Source organism: Marmota marmota, unplaced genomic scaffold (genome assembly GCF_001458135.2).
Source record: "Marmota marmota marmota unplaced genomic scaffold, marMar, whole genome shotgun sequence".
NCBI classification, from domain to species: domain Eukaryota; kingdom Metazoa; phylum Chordata; class Mammalia; order Rodentia; family Sciuridae; genus Marmota; species Marmota marmota.
The window spans coordinates 21434935-21458279 of NW_025999968.1; the positions used below are offsets into that span (position 1 = coordinate 21434935).

General features: G+C 34.6%; 1 protein-coding gene across 1 annotated transcript in view; it reads right to left on the minus strand.

The window, feature by feature from the left end:
* Epha6 (EPH receptor A6) overlaps positions 1 to 23345 on the minus strand; it is an 800746-nt gene that overhangs the window by 186751 nt on the left and 590650 nt on the right. Inside the window, exon 11 of the mRNA XM_048803856.1 lies at positions 17068 to 17253. Within this exon, the coding sequence (XP_048659813.1) occupies positions 17068 to 17253 (186 nt within the window). The remainder of the gene's footprint in view (positions 1 to 17067; positions 17254 to 23345) is intronic.

Below are 23345 nucleotides of genomic sequence, written 5' to 3' on the forward strand. Positions count from 1 at the left end.
GTTTTATTCAAATATAAATTAGTCTTACCTCCTTTTATAAGCAGCTATTGAAAGAAAATATAATACATTTATTATATTTAAATTTATTAATAAATAATTTAACCATGGTCATATCAAGTTGTTACTGGCTGATATATGTTTTCTTAAAATGTTTGATTTCTCATCCTCTTATTTTGTGAATCATTCTGCAAAGCTGGTAATGTACTATCTACATATAATTATGAAAATATATCTTTCTATCTATCTCTATATATACACACAAATATAAAAAGGTTTGATTGTAACTATTAAACCAAATTTTCCAGAGACGTTTTTGAAACCCATATAGTAGATTCCAGTTGCTTTGTTATGAAAGGAATAGTTTGTGGTGAGTCCTCTATTTACATTTAGAAAAGACCCCTTATGTATTCCAAGCCCCTCATTCCTATCTCTACCTACATAGGGGAGATTTATGACCTGGCCTGGACAGAGCACTTCATTTACTTGCACATAGTGATTACACCAAAGATGAGCATGTGGCCCAATTAGGGACATGTTAGTCACTAGATCTACAGAGACTTGTCTTTTTCCCCCAATAAATGGAAAGGATCTGCCTGAAAAGGAACCAAGGATGTTATAGGAAGAAGCATAGAGGTCAACTTTTGTGTATATGTATGTAATTTTACTGTTACTTTAGTCCCTAGATATAGCTGTCACTGAATAACTAACTCTTGGACTTTCAAAATATGTGACCCACAAAATTGTTTTTGCTTTTCTTTAAATTAGTGTGACTTGGATTTATGTCTATGATTAATTTTCTATTTTATTTGCCAAGATGTTTCAATTGTTTCATGGAATCAGTTATAACAAAAGTATGAATATATGCATATTTGTGAGTTTGGCTGCTTGTCCACTAATCGAGTTTCTTAGAAATGAAACCATAAGTAAACTCCTACATTCAACAATTGTAACCTATTAAAATGGCCATTTGGTAAGGCTGCTAAATTTAATATGAATAAATCTTTCATCACATATTAGAAACAAAATACACAATATTTATTTTTGGGAGGAAACTTAGATGATGTACACAAATACGAAGATAAAAATGAAAAAAAATATTCTAAAATTATAATCCAAAGATAAATACTATTCTAATCATGGTGTGTTCCTTCTCAGACAATAAACTAGATTTAGAAAATAATTATATTAAACTAAAAAAAATCATTATGTTGATGACAAGTTGTTATTTTGGAAATCCCTTTAATTAAAAAAAATTCACCTTGCTTTACAATAAAAGCCTTCATAAATTTAATTACTTTTAAAAAATGTCATACTTTAGCTTTTACTTAAGGTTCTTTTTGTTAACTAATTTGAAAACAGTCTAAGTTATCTAAACGGAAAATACTTTCTCTATATAATTCTCAACATATGACGGATTTGATAATTCTATTATTTATTATATAATCCCAGTCCCAGGGAATTTAGATTAATTATATGTCTGGTTTAGATAATTATTTTAAAAGAATCCTATTGTATGTAATTTGAACTACTATGAAAATATTTAATAAAACATAGTTATGTTTTGATCTACAGTTTCTTTTTAATTTTAAAACTGAATGACTTATTTTGTCTAATAATCTGCATTTGGAAATGCTCCAAAATAAAGGTATGGGTAAAGTTGGAAATTCTAGAAATTATTTTAATGATTATTGCTTAAAATGTTTCATTCATATATAAAGCCATTCTCTGTTGAGTGCCTACTTCTGTGTGTGGGGAACTTTCCTTGGTGTGGGATATTCTGAGCCTATAGGGATAAAGCCTATATGATTTCATAGAATAACAAAAATAACAAAAATACATGATAAAGAGGGTCTGGGTGTGAGGAGAAGCCTCTCTTACAGTTAGAGGAGGGTTTTCAAGGTTTTTAGCCTTACTCCCAGAAACCACCCTGGGAGGATGGGGAAGGCCCTGACAGTCAGTGAGAACACACAGCAGCTCTGAGTGGGCAATCACTGGGGTGTTGGCGCCACACAGCTGATGTGGGGCATAGTGGATTAGGAAGGGAAAGAGCTGGAAAGTAACAGCTGAGAAGTGAGCAGGGTCCAGATCATGTTGTAGAGCAAAGTAAAAATTTTGTAGTTTGTATTTTGTTTTTGTTTTTCCTAGGTAAAAAGGGTAATAAAACAAAATGAGGTTTGTTTTGTTTTGTTTGTTTCTTACAAAGATCAATGGCTGCTAAAGAATAAAGGCTTTAATTGGGACAACAGTAAAAGGAGGATGAGCAATGAAAAGGCAATTGCATTAGTCTAGGAAAGATTTCTTTAATTCAAGGTATTAGAGAGTGATAAAGAAGCCATTAACCGATTCTTTAATGTTTACTTAACTGCATCTAACCTGTCCACTGTAAGCAATGCTTTGTAGGACAAAGTTTGATTCATGAAAGTAAAAAAGGTATAAAACATTAAAAAGAAACAAATTATAGCTTTTAAAAATCAGAATACGTATAATCTCTAGCAAGATAATATTATTTATGCATCAGTGAAGAAATATTTTATGGACAAATTTTGGAAACTACAAGTTAGCAGGTACTATGATACCTCTCCCTAGTTACTACCTATTGAGTTAGCCTTTGAATAAGTTTTATTTTGTCTTTCATTAGTAACATATCAAGATTCTAAATTGTAGTGGACTTTTCTTATGATATCTGTAAAAATATGTCATTTTTAAAAAGACTATTTTGTTCCATTAATATAAGCAAAAATATACTTCTTGTTCCATAAAATTTATAACTAATTTCTTTATAAGCCCTTAAAGGAATTCAAATTTGTTAATAAAGGGCTTTGCTCCATTCATACCAGCTTTTCCACCAATCTTTTTCTTTTTTATTCTTCCTGTCTCTATGGCTAGTTTCTATTTATTGATTAGTAAAAATAGTGGGTCCTTTTAATTAAGGTAGACCTCCTCAGCAATTAAGAATTTTCCTATAGCAAAATTCCGGAGAATATGCTAAAGGATGAAAAGCATTATTTTGTTATAGTAACTATTTCATTTCTTCCATCCTTTAAAAGTAGTAACTTTAAGCTTTCCATGATACATAACAGAGTGTTGGAAAACACATTCTATAAATGCAGTCTTAGAAATTTTCTTCTTGGAGGTAGTTGCTGTGAAATGTTTTCTGAGTCTGCTACTAAGCATCTCCATGACCTAGGAACAGTTTCCACTCAAGCAAAAAAAAAATTCAAGTTGACATGAGGGGAGCTTTTGTTTAGAAAATTTATTTAGCTAATATGCAAATAATAACTATATTAATTATAAATCTTCTCTAAAGAAAATAACTACTTTCTCTATTTTTGGAACAAGCTAAGAAATCCCAGTAGTCTCACCCTTGATTCTTTCTCTTTAAGCATCCTCACTCTTTAAGTCCCTCTAGCAGCCTTGTACTTCCTATCCAGACTATCTTCCTCAGGGAACATTCTGGAATTTCTTGCCATGAGATAAAATCTGTATTAAATAAATCATTAAGTCCCAGAAACTGTAGCTAATGGAAGGCGTTTTTGTATACTTCCATTTCAGTGTAATGGAATAGTTCAGTCATTAGGTATATGAAATAGTGAGAAAGTCACAGAGGTGCTATAGAGCTTGTTGTACTTATGGATTGCTATACCAAATACAACAGCATGCACTATGTAATATATGGCCATGCCAAGATGAAAACTGAACTTATTTCAGAAGAATCATGCTTATTAATGTTCAGGGGAAAGGTCAATGCATTATATTCAGAGCTAAGAATCCTGAAACAGCCATTGAATCTGAATGAAATGGAGAAAAAAATACTAATGTCTTTGGGTGACATTTGTGCTAGGTGGAAAATGAACAAATACACTCGCAATGATTGATGTTAACATAATAAAAATGTCAATAAATTCACATGATTCTGTTGTTTTATCTCAATCATGAGTGGACTAATGTGTGCCTACTTTCATTTCTCATGCCTAAAAAGTGCAATACTGTATTCTATATCCACTCTGAAGTTAAGGCTGAGTTCACACAAGATCTGGACTAGGTAATATGGGGAATATAAAGATGAATTAATAGTGTTCCTACTTTTAAGTTGATTCTGGTCTATAACAGAAACAGACAGGTACCTAAATAACTGTAATACAGATAAAGTTTTAGAGGAGAAACACACTTAATATCTGATTACTGTTCAGAGGTAGGAGAAATTGCAAAAGCCCAGAGAAACACAATTATGAGAAAAGCTTCCACTTCCACTATGTGACTAACATAGGAAATTGTTAAAATTGAGAATTAGGTTTGAAGTCTTTGAAAAAATTAGGTTCCTTCTTTATTCTCTTGCTTCCTTCCCTTCTTTTTAGCATTCCTCTCTTTTCTTTCCCTTCTCTACTCTCTCAACATTTTCCTTCATCTTTATGTACTTAGTGTTTAATGTGTGCTTCATCATGTGCTAGACAACACAATAAATACAGCTTCTACTTAATCAACCATGGCCTCCTCAAACCCCTATTCTAATATTAACAGGACCTCCTATTCAAAAGTAAATAAACATAAAATACATATTGGGGAGTATATGTTAGAGATTAGAGAGAGTAGTTTGAGAGAATAGGGAGATAGAATAGAAAATTAACACTAAAAGGAAAAATGAGTTTAGGGATTCATTATCAGGGTCACCATAAACCACATGAATCTGTTCCAGAGATATTTTGACTACTCTGAGTACATGAGAGCAGCTTTGGTATCCAAATGACAAATTGAAGCACCGAGTGGCTGAAGAAGGCCCATCTCATTTCACTCAGCACACACACAAGCCCAGCAAAACTATGGGATCCTGAAGCCTCCGGATAAATCCAGAAATGACAGATATAGTTTTGTTTTACTGAGGGTCAGTGCAATTGTATGAAGCTTTTATAAGGGTTGTGGTGGGCAGTATGTAGGTGAGATAGAGGTCCAACAGGGGACAAAGATAAGGTACATGTTGTGCTGTTTCAGTTAACAGGCTGGTGGTAATGTACAAGAATAATCCAAGGGGCATATGAGAAAGCTACTCAAAACCTGATGTGGGGATGAGGGCGAAGAAAACATCATATGTTTGGGTCATGCATGTACACAGTAATTATAATCTTACTTGGTAAATGCAATGTGGATATCTAACCCAGATCAGAGATTAAAAAAGTGTGATTCATATAGAATGGCTCTTCCCTCATAGAAATAGCTCGGGTGAAGAGGTAGGGAAGAAGAAGTATTTTATAAGCAGAGAGCCAAGTATGATAAAATATTTTGGGTAAGAAAGAGTGTTTTCATGAGTCATTAATGGTCAACTGTTAATAGAATATAAACTAAACAGTAGAAAAAGTAGGAGATTAAGCTAAAGATATGTTGTGAGCAAGGGCCAATCATCCCAAACCTTGAATTATTATTTTCAGGAGCTTGAATTTTGACTTTGGGGTGAAGAAAAGCAGATTTTAAGCAGAGAATTTTAAAATGAGAGAGAAAAAAATCATTTTATATTTCAAAAAACATTTTGATTCAATAAATAATATCAAAATAAACCAAATACAAAATTTGGAAAAGAATCTTGTCCCATACCATATATTTTATTCAAAAAGGATCACAGATCTATATGTAAAGTGTTAAACCATAAATCTTTTACAGAATAGTAGAGGAGAATATTTTGGGTTAGGTAGGGTTTTTTTATATTCACACCAATGCACAGTCCACTAAAAACATTATGAATTACATTTGGTCAAAATTTTTAAAAAAACTTCTGCAAAAGACATTGTTTAGAGAATGAAGAGACAAACTACAAACTGGACAAACATCTGTAAGTCATTTTACTGAGGACCATATTCATAAAATATAAACCTTAAAAACAATATTAAGAAATGAAACAATGTAATTTTCAAAAAATGGGCAAAGAAGACACACTCCCCATGGGAACAAATAAACATATGAAGAGATGTTCCAAATGATTAGTCCTTAGGAAAATTCAAATTAAAATGAAAATGAGATACAACTGTAGATGCATCAGAATGGCTAATTTCTTAAAATGACAATCTCAAGCATTGTAAATAATGTACTGACACTGAAATTCTCATAATTACTAGTTAGGCATGCAAAATGTAAAATCCCATTTGGAAAATAGTCTGATGGTCTCTTATAAGGTTAAATATTACATTTACCATCTGACTCAGTCATTCCCCTTCTAGGCATTTACCCAAGATCTAAGTAAATACATGTTTACATAAAAGCCTGTACATGAATGTTCACAGAAGTTTTATTAATAATCACCAAATTGGAAACATCCCAGGATGTCCTTCAAGCACTGAATGCAAAAATAAATGATGGTGCATGTATATAAAGGAATAAAACTCAGCAAAAATAAAAACAGATGAATCTCAAGTGTATTCTTTTGAGCATACAAAGCCAGATCCCAAAGGATACATATATACTTATTTGAGATTCTGAAATGTAGTTTTTCCCTATAGAAGAATTTCAATTAATAAATACAGACAGAAATAGAAAAACCTACATTAGAACTCAACAATAAGAACTGTGCAAACAAGATCTACTTAAAACAGGTGACAAATTTAGTAAACAAAAATGTGTGGAGAACAGGATATTTTCAGAGTTTAAATTCTCTCTCCTTCAAATAACATATTATTAACAAAAGAGGAAAATAATTTTATAATGGAATGATCTAGGAGATGCCCTCTTAAGCAAGAAATCTGTTACCACCCTCAAGAATAAGGTGTGAGGACACCAGCTACTCCCTCATCTAAAGCTGTGAGAAGGGTACATCTTTCTGATGCCCCTGCCAAACAATGCATAAACACAATCTAATCATGAATAACAATAGACATACTCAAATTGAAGGACATTTGACAAAAATCGGATTAGTATTCTTGAAAAGCATCAAGGTCATGAAAGACAAAGAGTAAAGAACTGTCACAGACTGGAAGATGCTGAGATATGATAACTAAATATAATGTGGGATCTTAGATTCGATCATGGCACAGGAAGAAAAGAAGAGACATCAATGGAAAAGCTGATAAAAATTTTAAAGAATTCTATAGTTTAATAAACACTACTGTACTTTCTTAGTTCTGATAATAGCCTTATTTTTATGTAAAGTCCTTAAATCAGGGAAACTTACTGAAATTTATATAGGACCTATGCTATTTCAACATTTTCTGTAAATCTGAAATTATATAAAAATAAACATTTAAGAAAAGTCATAATAACAATCCAGCAACAACAAAGCAACAACAGCAGCAGCAGCAAAAACAAGTATTAAGGGCTGGGGATGTGGCTTAAGTGGTAGCGCACTCGCCTGGCATGCGTGTGGCCTGGGTTCTATCTTCAGCACCACATGCAAACAAAGATGTTGTGTCTGCCGAAAACTAAAAAATAAATATTAAAATTTTCTCTCTCTCTTTCAAAAACAAACAAACAAACAACAAGTATTAAAGTGCCCATGTTCATCAAAGTGGGTCTGGGTATTCAGCTTACTTGTATAGTACGTCCTTACCATGGAGCCATGGATGGCCCTGAGTTCAATACCCAGGACCAAAAAATTATGATTCAGTGAGGGCCTTGTTAGATTTCCATTTATTAGTTTCATGGATAATTTTACTAGAAATAATATAGAGAGGATCTTATAATAAATTTCAGTGATTAAGACTTGGCTGGTTGTTATCTAGTCCTACATAAAACTGTTAGGAACCTGGTGAAGGTTCCTCAGTAATGACTGACTGTCTAATCCTGTAGCCTGGCAGGTAGGTTTTTATTCTCTTGAATTCATAGATGCAAATTCGTGCCTGCTATATGGGTTTATCAAGTTTATCTACAGTCTTTCCCAAATTCAGATTTATCACACTCTTTACTCAGAACAAATCTTATCTTATGGATGGTGTGAAAGGACTTTTTTTTTCCTTTTTGAAATGAATAAGATTTCACCCTCTACATGGCTTCATTCAATTGTATTTGGGGGTATTAAAAGAAAATATGTGTGAATAAAATTTCATTTGCATTCCCTTTTCTCTCTTAGTTCTTAGAGTATACAGTGTTACCTTCACACATAACAACTTGTTATTAGATTTTTTAAACTGTTACTACTTATTACTATCTACCCAATAATTAGCAGGATGGTTTAGGGACCCAAGGAGAACCACAGGAGGAAGGAGCAGGTTAGAAGTAGATCTAGGGAGGTGATTAGTGTGAACGACCTTGAGAAATCTCAAATGCTTCAATACTGAAGGTATAAGAACAAATTTCTCCTGAATACAAAAAAGGTTTATTCTCTTTTATAAGGAGGGACATATTCTCTGACAGAAAGAAAACAAGCTGGTGATCCCAATTAGCCCCAGTACTGTTTGAACAAAGTATGACACTAGGGCCACCAGGTTTTTGTCATCTTTTTATTATCGGTTACAGTCACATTTGGTTTGTTTTCTGTTTATCAATATGTATACATTATAATTCTAAAAAGTAGATACTTTGCAGTTAATGTTCTATGAATCCCTTGAGAGTCCAGAGATTACAAAAGAATAATTCATCACTATTTTCAGCAACAGCAAGGGGTAAATCTTTAAGGCTAGTAGAAGAGAGAAAGTACAGAAAAACATCTTTTTTTGGGGGGGGGTGTGCCTCTCTTCTGATGGGTTTCACCCCTTCCCACTTTTATTTCATCCCCGATTCCCTCATTGATAAGAGGGCAGCAAGTTTTGTCAATATCTCCAGGTCCCTGACTGCTCAGAGATGCTATTATGATTCAGATTTCAAGTGTTGCCCAAAATTTCATGTATGAGACAGTGCAAAATTTTTCAGATTATAAAGGTGTAATGCAATCACTGATTAATCCACTGATATGAATTGACTGAGACTTAATTCTAGGTGGGTAGGGTATGATGGGAGAAGTAGGTCACTGGGGGCATGCCATTGGGGTATATATTTTGTCCCTGGTGAGCAGAGTTCTCTTTGCTTCCTATTGCCATGTTCTCAGTTGCTTTCTTCTGCTACACGCTTATGCCATAATGTTCTGCCTCAGTCCAGGCTCAGAGCAATGAAATTGACCATGTATGAACTGAGACCTCTTAAAATTGTTAACCAAAATAAACTTTTCCTAATCTATGTTGTTCTTGTCAGTCCTTTTGGTCAAAGCATCAAAAAAGCTAACTAAAACAGATACTCATAATCTTTCCTCCTCAGTTCCTGGTCAGTTCTCTTTCATATACATCCCAGGAATTATTTCAAACTTTTAATAACACCTTAGCCCTCTATGCACCCCTTCGCGAGGTAATCTTACTTATTAAGTCACAGGGGGAAAAAAGCAGCTGTTAACTACAGAAGAAGCTAAGAAGGTGAGTCTTCCAGAGACCACAGTCTTCATATCACAGTTATCTGACTCTGTACCTGGTTAAGATACTTTTTATCTCATCTCCTCAGGGGTTTAGAAAAGGAAAGGAAATATAGGAGAAATAAGAATAAATTTGGCAATATCTTTGTCGTTCAGAATAAATGCAATCTGGGATTCAAGATGAATGAAATCAGAGAAGGCAGACCTAGAGAAACCAGACTCGGGACTTCCTATTCACTGTTGAATATTTAATGCTTGGAGAAGAGCTGAGCACATGGCAGCTCAGTACTTAATAAGTACCACTTGAATGAATAAATAAAGAATGTTCAATATCTGAAATTTAAACAATCAACAGTATCTGATTTTCATTTCAAAAGCTACCAGTTCCATTGCAGTGTTCACATGTCTTGCTCTATGCCACACTGCAATGTATCCTGTGCCCTCTCAATGAGCTTGATGGACAGTGCCCTACTGATTACTCTACCCAAAGGATGCTTTTCAATCCTTATTACATGTGGCTACCCAGTTCACTTTATTCTATTGACCTTTCTCTCATCATTGGAAACCTGTCCTTCCTCTTTCAGGTTGCTCTTCCATCTTTCATTTCATGAACTTCTCTTCTTCAGCATGCCTCTTAGTACTGGCTCTCCTCCACCTTCTGGGTAATTGCATCCTTCCCCTGGCTTCAACCACCAACCATCCCCTATCTGTTGAGTACTCTTTCACTTGCACCTAAAGCCTAGACTCCCAACCAGGCCTGAGGGGCATTCTGGAAACCTCAGGCACCTCAAACTTAACATGTCCAAATCAGAAAAGATCATTTTATCTCTAAATCTGTTCTCTCAACAGAATTTCCAATATACTTTCTTATAGAAACCATAAACTTGGGAGTCATTTAAAAACATCTCTTCCTCTCTCATTCCCCCTATACTATCAAATAGTCACTAAAGTCTCTTAACCTTAGAAATAGTTCTCAAATCTATTCCTTTCTTTTTATATTTTTATATTTATTTAACCTACTTTCTCATTACTCTTCAACTGGATTATTGTACTAACCTCCTTATAATTTTCTCTGCTGGTACTTTTTTATTCCATTATGTAACCTACACTGTCATTACTTTTCTCCAGCTTATTTGATGTTTCCCTAACAAACCAAATTCTTTTTCTTAGCACAAAGGCTTAGAACTAGTTGTTTCCTCTGCCTGGAATACTCTCCTATCACACCTAAGTCTGGTTCCTTTACTGAATTCAGTTTTTGCTTTTTACCTAAAATGATATTTATATATTCATAATTCTTTTTGTCTCCTCTAGTGGATATTTCTTTTTCATTATTGTATTAACAGTGACTAGAAGAATGAGAACTCAGTAAATATTTAATGAATTAATGAATGAATAATTTCATCCCAAATGGCATATGCTACACTGCATCGGGAAATACTGGCCTCAGTAGACTCTCACCAACAAATGAGCTTCTCAAGAGCACTGGTCGCTTCTTTTCTTTTTTTTTTTTCTTTTTTTTTTTTTTTTTATTGGTTGTTCAAAACATTACACAGCTCATGACATATCATCTTCCATACATTTGATTCAAGTGGGTTATGAACTCCCATTTTTTACCCCAAATACAAGTTGCAGAATCACATCGGTTACACATTCACATTTTTACATAATACCATATTAGTGACTGTTGTATTCTGCTACCTTTCCTATCCCCTACTATGCCCCCTCCCCTTCCCTCTCATCTTCCCTCTCTACCCCATCTGCTGTTGTTTTAATTCTCTCCCTTGTTTTTTTTTTTTTTCCCCTTTCCCCTCACAAACTCTTATATGTAACTTTGTGTAACAATGAGGGTCTCCTTCCATTTCCATAGTTTCCCTTCTCTCTCCCTTTCTCTCCCCCCACTAGTCTCTGTTTAATGTTAATCTTTTCCTCATGCTCTTCTTCCCTGTTCTGATCTTAGTTGGTCTCTTTTCTATATCTCTAGGTTTTAATCAATAATAGTGCCTGATGAGCAGCGGTCCTAAGCAAATGTTTCTTGGAAAACCCTTCAGAGCATCCAAATCACAGGAAAAAACAAACAAATATCTAATGTCTGTTACTAGAAACAGATTTACAGAACATTTTAACCACTTATGATTTATACTATATATCTGCTACAATTTGGATGTTCATTAATCCCCCAACGTCAAAGACTTGGTCTCTGGGGTAACATTATTAGGAGGTAATAGAACCTAGTGCCAGGTCCCTAGGCCATTAGGGTGTGCCCTCTGAGGGGACTGAAGGTCCCTGACTCCTTTCTCTTTTGTTCCCTGGCCTTGAGGTAAGTAGTTCTGCTCTGCCACGTGCTCCTAGCAGGATGTGCTGCCCTATCACAGACCCAAAAGAGAACAAAGGAAGTGATCAATCACAACTGGAACTTACAAAACTATGTGCCAAGATAAACCTTTTATTTTATAAGTTAATAACCTCAGGTATTTTGTTATAATGATTGTTTCTGTGTTGGTCAGATTTTCATTGTTTCAATCAAAATACTTAACATAAGCAACTTAGGAGGAAAGGTGTTTTTTGTTTGTTTGTTTTTGGCTCATGGTTTCAGAGGTTTCATTTCAAGGTTGGCTGGTTCCATTGCTTTTAGACTGAAGTGCAGAAGAACATCATACCAGAATCATGTGACAGAGGAAAGCTGCTCAGCTCAGGGCAGTGAGGAAGAGAGGCTTGAAGAAGAGTCCAGGGACATAATATATAGTCCCCCAGTGATCCACCTTCTTCAACCATGCCCCCACCTGCATACAGTTTCTACCTATTTCCTGTAGTGCATTCAAATTATTAATCCATAAAATGGATTAATCCACTGAAAAGATTACATCCCTAAAGATCCTTTCGCTTCCTCCAAAACCCCAACCCTGGATATTGTTGCATTATGGACCAAGACTTCAATGTATGAGGATTTAGGAGACATTCCAGGTCTAAACCATTGAAGATGGAGAGCTAATACAGTTTCCAAACTCTGATTTTCCTCATGGGAAATTTTTACCCTTAAACTTTCTACCTTACAGATTATAACTCAAAATTTTTAATATAGGTACTTCTCATTTCTTCCTTTTCTATCTCTTTGAATCATCACTTTGAATCTGAAGTTATAATAAAGTTGGGGTGATAAGTTATCACTGGCATAAATTTTCTGCACCAACATTTCATGACTCTCTTCTTTTGTCAAAGGAAAGGAATCGCAAAATATTAGACCTAGATGTGACCTTTATCGGATTCTAGTCTAATCTGCACTTTTTCGTCTTTTGTACAAAGGAATAAAATGAGGCCTAAAGAGGTCATACGACTTGTCTGAATATAACGAGGCAGAGAAGAAGATATATCAGTGGCAAAAGTAATAGTGGAAATCTTGGGAAATGTCTATTATTTCATAAGCAGACTACAAGATAAAAGTCATCAGTTAGAAGAAGCAGTTCTTATGCATTTACTACAAGGTATTTGACTAGCTTTAATTTATTTTTCTAGTTATGTTCCATGTGGCCCCCCAAACTCCCTGGAGGGAAGTCACAGTAATCTTGAGTAATTAAAGAGGATTTGAGCAGGTTCAGAACTTTTTATTGTACCTTTAATACTGTGAAGGTCATATGGTGAAATGAAGTTATGTTTAAGAATTTGTATGTTATCCTGATTTGCTTTTATTGCTTCTTACTGGAGTTACGATTTAGTTGAGATATAATTATATACCTAAATATAGTTGCTACTATCCATTGTTTTTCTTTTTGGTTCTTCCACCATCATGAATTCAAATGGCAGGGCCCAGTCTCCTGAAGTGTAGTTATTGTATTGAATTTCTTCATTGTTGTGCTGCAATTCTGATTTTTTTAAGAAGGGTAGCTCTTTTTTTGTGAGTTATATAGTTAATGACACTGGTGTATACATTATCTGTTATGAATTGCTACTATTTATGCTACTTATGGCTAAAAGTCTGTCATCTAATTGATGACTTTTATCTGCTTCTTGGAGAAAAGGTACATTCTAAGCACATAGTTATAGGCTGATTAATCTCTTTTTATATCAGGTGTATCTTAACGTTAATGAAATTGTGATGTGTATCATATAAATAGGTTCAAATTTTATCAGAAACACTTTTGAATAATACAGCTTTTAAACATTTAACCTTCGCATCTAAAATAAAAGCAGTTATATGCACAAATATGAAAGGAAAGAAAAGCATTCCCAAGAACTTTATAATACATATCTCTCAGAAAAAAAAACTACAAGATTAAAGATTACATATTAAGAATTTATAAAATGATTTTATGAAGATTTTGATCTATAATTTTGCATTACTTTTAATGGAGAGTCTATGCATTTGTTTCTGGGGCCCTGGGATACTCTACAAATATGCCCTTGTAAACCTACACTGCATCTTCATCTTCATCAGTATTATCTTTTATGTAATGGGGTGATCTTCAGGGAGCATTAATTGCTAGCTATCTCTTAGCTACTTAAGGGCAATCTTGGAACAATTATCATGTATTTATGGGAATGAGGCATTCATTCATTTATTTATTGCCTTTCTCCTAGCAAATCCATAGCCCTCGAGGCAAGATGATAACAGTGTAAACATGCCCACTTATCTTTGCGGGAATTATTTCTTTCTCTGTTCTCACCACCCACCCTGGCAGCACCACACCACTCATACATGGGGCTCACTCTTACAAGTTAAAATTATAACGGTGATTATTGCTCAAGAGCATACTAAATCTATCCTTTCTCAGTTTATTATATAAATGGGATTTTATTTCCTTTTTTGCTTAAAGAAATGTGACAAGGATTTTGACTCATGGATCACATAAATTTAACTAAGTACAGGTCACCGGTCTCATTTTTGGATAAGATTGTTAAAGATGTAATCACTGTACTCCTTGTTTGGATGTTTATATGAAATAAACTATTTCAAACTGGGAGACAGATGTCACAGATTATCATATTAAATCTATTCAGATGATTTAGGTTTTATAATCCTACATTTCATAGGTCTATACATCTTTTTCCTTATCATAGGCCCTAATTTACATATATATGAGAATATGTAAGTAAAAACATGGGAATACATGAAAAAGACATATAATTTGACTTATCAAAAATACAGATCTGATTTTTTTTTATCTTCAATTTTTTTGTTGAACACTTATTTCAATATATCTCATGTGTAATCACATATAAAAAGACTTTGACATTAAATTGTTATGTTAAATACACTCCAAAGATTCATAACTCAATTTCAAAATTATATTTTTCTTGCACAATTATCCTCTGATTGCCATATAAAACAGAAGAAATAACATGACATGGTGAAGCTAAATTAATGATGAGGAAGTCAGAAAATATAAATGAAATAATTAACATTTATTTCTTTGTCTCTCAGTTTCTCTCATTTAGATTTGATTCTTCACTGGGTATCATACATAGCAGGCTCTTTCCTAATTTTCCTTTTAGGATTAATTTAAGGCATATGTTTCCTATTTTGAAAATCACTGTTATTTAATTCAGATTGTTATCTATTTAATTATTACTATTATTATTGTTGCAGTTCTAGGGATTGAATTCAGGACCTCATGCATGCTAGGCAAGTGCTCTACCACTGAGCTACACCAAAGCCCTTTTTTAATGTTTATATTATAGGGTCTTGCCAATTGTCTAGGATTGCTTCTATTACCTGTGGTCCTCCTGCATCAGCCTCCCAAGTCGTTGGGATTACAGGCGTGCACTACTGAGCATTGCTTTACTTTAGGTAAAGTAATTAAAGTTTAAAACTTTGACTCACTGCGACATAGCAAAAGAGAAAAGAAAACCCTTCCATTTAAACAGACTTCTGTTTGATACCAATATTGCTGCTTTGGGTTAGCAGTTAATTATGTGGGTTAATTAACTTGTTTGAGTCTTAGTTTCTCATTTTTAAAATATGGATATTGATACAAGAGCTGCTGTGAAGGTAAAATGGTAAAATGTTTGTGTAAAATGACTGATACACATAGTACCAATAATGGTTCCTGTTAAATGAGGCTTACCATGAGTCACACACGATGCTAATTGCATTGTACATTTACAGTTAATTCTTATAGTATTCCTTTGCTATAAGTACTGCTTTACTGCAAAGAAGAGAAGATATGAAGTGCTTTATTCAATATGGTAATGGGTTATTTCCACCCCATTTTATAGAAGTGCAAGTAAAGGTTAGAATTGTAAAATAATTTACCTGAAACAGCACTAATTTTAAATTACAAGAGCTGAATTCTAACTAAAGTCTATGTGTTTGGTTATCCACAACTGTGTAACAAGCCGTCCAAAAATGTAGTGGCTTAAAAAAAAAACATTTTATTTTTTGTTATGATATTATGGGTTGACTGGACTGAGCTGGGTAACTTCTTTGCTCCAAAAGGAGGCTATAGCTGAAGCCATCTGGTGTCAGTGGTGATAGGGATTAGGGGTGTGGTTGAAATATCTGAGATGCTTCACTCACAAGGCTGTCATTCAGTGCTTCTGCAGGGAGCTCCCAATGTGGCTGCGGACTGGAGCATCTCACTACTCCTCTGCTTTGCAGTGCTGCATATTAGGAAGGAGTGTTGCAATAATATGTAAAGTGCCTCCACTTGTTTCACACTTCCTAATGTCTCATTGGCCAAATTAGACATATGGAAAAGCTCAGAGTGTGGGGAAGAGTTACACAGAGCATAATATTAAAAGACCTCATTAAGCCCACTAACAGTCCACTACAACTCCTGCTGTCAAAATCTCTTTTTTGCCTTCCAAACTTCATGGCTGTATGTAATCTGCTGCCTTTGGGCAGCATGTTGCTCGACATCTTATGAGAAATTTTAGTAAGAGGGCCAGTTACACAATTTTAATAAGCTTTTATGCTTTTCTCCTTCTAAATCTGAAATAAAATTTCAACTTTATTTAAATTGTTTAAAAATAAATTTCTATTCTGTAAAAGAATATACCCCTTTCAAAGATTGTAATTATTTTCAAGAAAATTTTAATGCCAGTCTGTGTTGGATTTTATATGTGTAATTCATTAGTGAATAAAATAAGAAGAAATATTATTGCATTTTATGAACTATCATTCAAATAAAAGTGAATATATATCAATATGTTTCTTTGAGTATATGACTAATTTTGGATATTTTAGAAATTGCCTTTTGAAGGAATGGCCTTGGTCCCATTATTTCTGTAAAAGCAGTATTTTTTACTTCAGAGTCTATAATCCTTTTCTTCACTTTATATCAAATTTAACAATTTATTTCTATTGCTATTTATGTAGATGGTCTCCATACTAAACTTTTTGTTGAAATGTTTTGTTCTAGATAAAACATTCTCTATTGATGAATAAAATTTATTTCTAAACAGTAGTATTTTACCTTAATGATCCAAAATATTGAAACTTTCTTCCATTAATTTTGACTGAAAAAACATACATATAATGCTTTACTCTGCATTCATTACTTCAGGTTAAATTAGCAATGGCTTACAGGTAATACCATTTTGAAGCTATTTGGTGACCAGTGCAAACTCTGATAATGTCACAGCTTAGTATCAAGTCTCTGAGGGGTAATATCCGATGATATCTGAACTGTTATTCTCTTAATGACTGTGCTATTGTTATCAAATTTTAAAAATCTCAGACTGATATAGAAAAGAAATAATGAAGAAAATCAGAAACTTACTTTTTGTGACAACACCTTCTAGGCGAATGATATTTGGGTGGTCAAACTGACCCATGATGCTGGCTTCTCTTAGAAAATCTCTCCTTTGCCGATCCATATGGCCACCTTTCAAAGTTTTAATAGCAACTGGGATCTCTCTTTTCCCTGGTGTCTTCAAACGCCCACTACAGACTTCTCCAAATTCACCTTAAAATATGAACAAAAGGAGTTATTTGTCAAACAGAATGTTTATATTTCAGAAAAAGCAAATTGTCATACAATGCTATACATTTTTTAAAAGGCAGAGATGTTCAAGTGTACTATTTTCACATAAAATTTACATTCTTAAAAATTAAGTTTGTATGGATAATATGCTTGATTGACAGCATATACATTTACATTACATTTATATCATTACATAAAATGGAATACATTTTCATATGCTGTGTACCACAGGAAATCCCTGATCTTTTGAGAAATTATGACTAGCAGAATGGGTGATGCTAATGTAATTCTTATAGAAAAGCAATCACAATATAACATTTCCTGTTCTGGTTCTCAGTTCTGATATATGAGCCACATGCCTGCCCTATTCAGGGAATCCATCAGGCAGTGTGGTTGATTTCATTCCCAGGCCACAGGCTTGGACTTCACTGACCGTTAGAAATCAATGGTAGGGTCAACTAATGTATGAGCATATTGGAAAAAAACACACTGAACTCAACTACAATTAGTAATTATATAGGTTCAATTACAAGCCACATGCATGGAAATACAAATACAGCAAGATGAGTTATGTTTCAATACTCACTCCACTGGGTAGATTAAATAATAACCAAATATTTTATTTATCAAGCATTTACTACATATATATCCAATACTAGGTTCCTGTAAATGAGTTTCAAAGAAATATGAAACTTGGTCTCTGTTTTCTCCTGAGCTCACAGTCTAGTAGCAGAATTTGAATGTACATAAATGATGCACTTAGAACTCTCAAACCAATCTGTGTAAAGGTTGTATTCCTTAAGAGCAGCAGGGGCTGGCGGACTTCCTGGAGAAGGTGGGAGGGACATTCAAGATGGGTGCAGAGAGGGAATACAAAAAAGAAAGAGAAAGAATTAAAAGTCGGAAACAGTAAAGAGTATGATGTGGACTCTGGGCATTAAGGAGACTTGAGTTGTTATTTCGGGAAAGAAGTGCAATGCAATCTAGGTGCAATGCAATCCATTCAACAAAGCCTAAAATTCTAGAATGTTAATTATTCTAGGGTTAATCACCTGCATTTACTTAGAAGCATGATGCTTGATCCCTAATTTATTTACTTATAAAATGAGGACATTATAGAATTACAGAGAGTTTTATTGGAAAGACAATAAAAAAATGAGAATATATGTGACAGTGCTTATAAACTGTAAAGTGCTAATCACAAAATAATTTGTTTAAATCTTTGCAAGGGTGAAAGGAATAAAAATTTAAATGTCTTCAGTTGATCTATTAGTTACCAGTTCTAGTCTTTGTTGGATATAATATAAGTTTGATTGCAGAAGATTGAATTAAAATTTTGCACTCATAACTTTCAATTATCCATATTTTCTTTGGACCAATTTATCACAGTCAACTAACTGCTGACTACACATGAAAATTAACTATATTTTGATATAGACACTAATTTTTTTTTTTAAAAAACTATAAAGTAAATAGGACCAAACATTTCTTCCTTAAAGTTTTGCACACATATCCATTAGCAATGGAAAATAGTCTAACAATATAGTTTGTTCTAATACATGTTTTAGAAAAATATATGCCAAAAACACTAAACTATTTTCTCTATAAAATTCACTGCCTATGATATTGGGGTATTATAAATATTGCACAAATTTTGCATCAGAGTCTAGAATAGTATTTTTTAACTTAGTGATGGTCTCAACCTGTTGGAGGATGGATGTTTGTATTTCCCAGAAAAGGAAGCTGTAATTTTTCAATTATGTTAGCAATATGTTTTTGATTTTTTATTTGCTCTACTTAGTTATGTTTTTGATATTTAAAAGATGTTTTCTTATACAAAATCTGACAACTGTTAGAAAATTTCAATGTTTTTCTATTTCAAGGCTCTGGACCCTGAGAGAAAAGGTGTTGTATATGTTAATATTTAAGCATAGTAAGATATTTGAGTTTCATCCTCAGATCATTGTTCTTTTCCAATGAATATGTGGAACAATACAATTTTTTATTTTCTCTTTTTCTTTTACTTTGCCTTTAAAAATATGTTCATATTTATAAAAATTCAGTAATATTTTACAACCTATCACCTGGTATGAGACCATAATCACTGTGATTTTCCTATTCACATTTCATAGGAATTCAAATGAATTTTTGAATATAATGAAATAAATGAGAACTCTGTTGGTATTTTATCAAGACAGACATAGTGGAAATTTTCTTTGGTTTTCTGTTGTCTAAAATCCATGTATCTTATTAACACCAGGCAGGTGTTTTCTTCATGTCAAGCTCTGCATGATCAAGCTGTTATCACACTTATTTCATTGGCACTAAATATGGTTTGTCTCAATTAAAGATCTGAGACTCCCAGTGCATTCTTTAGGAAAAGTCCAAATGGCTCAGCTACAGAATGTATTAAAATTCTTATCCACATTATGCTGGGATATATAAGATATATGAGAAAGACAAGAAAAAAATATACTTAAAGTTAAATGTATAATTTTGGATATTGTCCCAAATGGATTAATTATGTGACTGCCTTTGTAGCAAGAATAGAAGCCCTGTATATAACTTAACCCTAAGTAAGAGAAATTATTTCTCAATAATATCTGAGAACATCTACAAATACTGGTTAGTTCATAATTAACTTCCTGACCATAAGGATATGGTGTTAATTATTATTATTAATATTTTCTTTCCCAATATATAGTTGCAATCATTATTAGATTATTCAGTGCTTATCATGTGCCAAGTCAAAAAATTCAATACATAACTCTCCACGACAAACCTTTGATGATACTCGTATTATTCTATTTGTAGATGAGGAAACTGAGGCACATGAGTTGAGTAACTTGTCCATAATGATATAGCTAGGAAGTGGTAGAGTTCTCTTTTGTACCAGTTAGTCTGGCTTTAGAATCCATCCTTATAGCCTCTGTTCTGTGCTGTAGGCTATTTATTGCTACTGTTCTCTTATGTTAGCATGTTAATTTCCCATTGGTAAAAAGATGTCTTTGAACCATTTTATAATGTTCAAACACATCAAGTGGATATGGCCAGGTGGATGGGATGACAAAGACGTATCCTATGAATCCTTTACTACTGAATGAAAATGGAGACCTATCTGAAATATGCTGTATGTTAGACAGTTTAGAAAAAAAATCACTACACTCAATCCAGTTTCAAGAGAGCAAAGAAAATTATATCTAAGATAATTGATCTTCTGCCACTGACAAGAGCATTTGCTAACTAACAACCCCATCTATCTCCCTGGATAGTGGTAAAACCTTTCTGGACAAGTAATTTTGTTACATAATATACAGGGTCATGTTAAAATATCAATTAGTATTGGATTTTCAAAAACATCCCCATACAACTGAACTAGAATTGTGAGGGGAGTGTGAGCTGGTGAATGACAACCCACTTAGAGGCCTGTCATATCCCAATCACTTGGAGGTTTTTCAAAAATTTACTCCCTGTGTTCTGAGATGCTGGCTCCTCCTCTCCTCCAATCTCTTAAGAACCAAAGAAGCAAATAACCATGTTCCTGAGGCTTTTCTTACTTTTTAATTCATTTTTTTAATCAAGTCTCTTAAGCAAGACTAAATATTTCTTTCCTCATACTTGCTGTTGGCCTGACAGGACAGCTCTCTACTAGGATTCATCTCCTTTTCTTCTCTATTATACCTCTCTAACCCTTTTCTGTGTGGATAGTTCCTTGTTAGCAGTAAATGGCTGAGCTCTGACAGCTCTTATTCATAAAACTTTCCCTGACCACCCACTTTTCATTGAACCTAGCCTCTTACCAATTGGTCCTTCTAAATGGAAAAATAAAAAATGAAAAAAAAGAGAGAGAGACCCTCTAACATTCACAGGTCAGTCTGGCTCTGAGAGTGAGACTATTTTACTCTCTCAAATACAATAACAACTTCAGACAAGGCTACTTTGAGACAACAACAAAATGACAGCAGGACCACTTCATAATTTTGTCTAAGCCCAGACAGAGGCAAGTGCACTGTTCCACTCAAAATACCAAATATTCATGTCTTTTGGCTAAAATTATTGTTACTTATAAGAGAAAAAAACCCCACAATTATAGCTTTTTCTAATTCTAGCCCCCCCCCCCAATAGTATGATTAATTAAAGTCTTTAAATATAGGACCAATATTATGTGCTGCTTCTATAGCTGGAGGAACCTGGGAGGGAATCAAATATCCTGCTTCAAGTTCTCTTGCCCACTCTACTGCTACAAATAAGGTCCCTGAGTCAAACAACCCTTCATATCAAACAGACCAGGTTCCTCCTCACCCATAAGTAGTAGGTTTCAGTTTCATGCCCACCTGTGGAATGATTCAACCGAGACAATCACATACTCCCTAGTGAATCGGGGTAACCCTCCCTCTTGAATCTATGAAGCCTGCATGCCACAATCCTAGTTGTTCACTCCAACTTCCATGTGGCCGTGCATGGTGTGTAGTGTCTTCCTCCCCTGGACTGTGTGTATATAAGATTAATAAATATTGTGCCTTCTCATCTGTCCAACGTAAAGTACTGTGTGTGGTCATCTCCAGAACACTAGCAAGGAAATCCCTCCCTCATCCACAGGGTGAATGGAAGGCAATTATAACATATATCTAAGGGGCAATTAAAGTAAGATGGTTCTTGGAATGACCTTGTAAATTGGTTCTAATTTTTCTGCAACCACCCATACAAGAATTCTCTCTGTGGACACAGATCTCTTTATGGCATTCAGCTAGGAGGTGTAAAACTCCACTAGAGCCTAAGACCTAGGAAAATTATTTGGATAGGACGGTTCCAAACATAGCTGTCAGATTCACTGATTGTTAAGTCTAGCTTTGAACCTAAAAATGACCATTCCCCAAATGGTTGGGATACAGACCCATTTGGCCTTGAGCTTGCAAACAAAACTAGTAGCCAAAACCTCTAGGAGGAATCCAGAACAAAGCACCTTGCAGACAAGTCTGCCTGCATGCTGATATTTGGTCTTGTCATTAGGCCTGAATGTTATCCTGTGGTGTTGCTCTATGGTCCCTTGGCTCAAGTCCCAGCTTAGAATTGCTAGCACAGGACTCAAAGAAGACTCACCCATTTCTGCTAATGAGGCAGTCTTGCTGATCTCTTCCACACAGCAAAGGAGTCCTATAGGCAGTAGCCCCTCTTTACTATATATAGCCTTGGAGTTATCCTGACTGTTTAGGGAATTGCTCAAAAAATGCTCCTATATTCCCCACTGTGCTTCCATGTCAGGCTTGCCAACATTGTTCCTACAGCACATTCCAAAATAACCTTGAACCTCAGTTTCAGTCCCTCCAATCTGCAGTCTAGGAGCAGAACTGCAAAGCTGGGGCACCACCAGAAGATGTGTTTGAGTCTCCATGGCAGTCTTGCCAACTTTATTCCACAGTGCATTCTCAAGTGGCCCTGGATTTTGATTCTGGCCACTCTTGCCTGCAGAGAGCAGTTCAGTCCACGTGGGGATCCAGAGGAAGGCATATCCAGAAGTGCTCCTAAAGGCTTATTTCCTGAACCTGGAACCACTGTGGGTCCTGAAATGACCTAATAAATTGGCTATAACTCTTCTCCACTGTAGTCTGAGAGCAAATGTGATCAAATGGGAACTCAGAAGGAGACAGGAAATTACTGAGAGATATGCTTGCTTCCCTCAAAAGAGGCCTGAAGATTTCAGTCTCAGGTGTAGATCTGGAAATAATTTTGTATCTCCATTCAAACCCATTTCAGCCATATACCACCAGCACAGTATAGCCAGGCCTGTGACCCATTTGCTGATCCACCTGGAGCTCTATTAGAGATCTGGAAGAAGCCACACCCACCAGTACATGTGGTAAAAGACTTGCCTTCTGCAGACCCTGAAACAATCCTTTATCACTGCAGCACCAGCCTCATCAGATCAAGGTCCTGGAGACAGTCCTGTCCACCCAGGGAATATACAGAACTTATGCCCACAAGAATCCCTAGAAACACTGCCACCAACTGCAGTCTCCACTGAAGACCCAGCACCAGCTATGAGACCCAGATACAACCCCATTCAATTGTGGTGC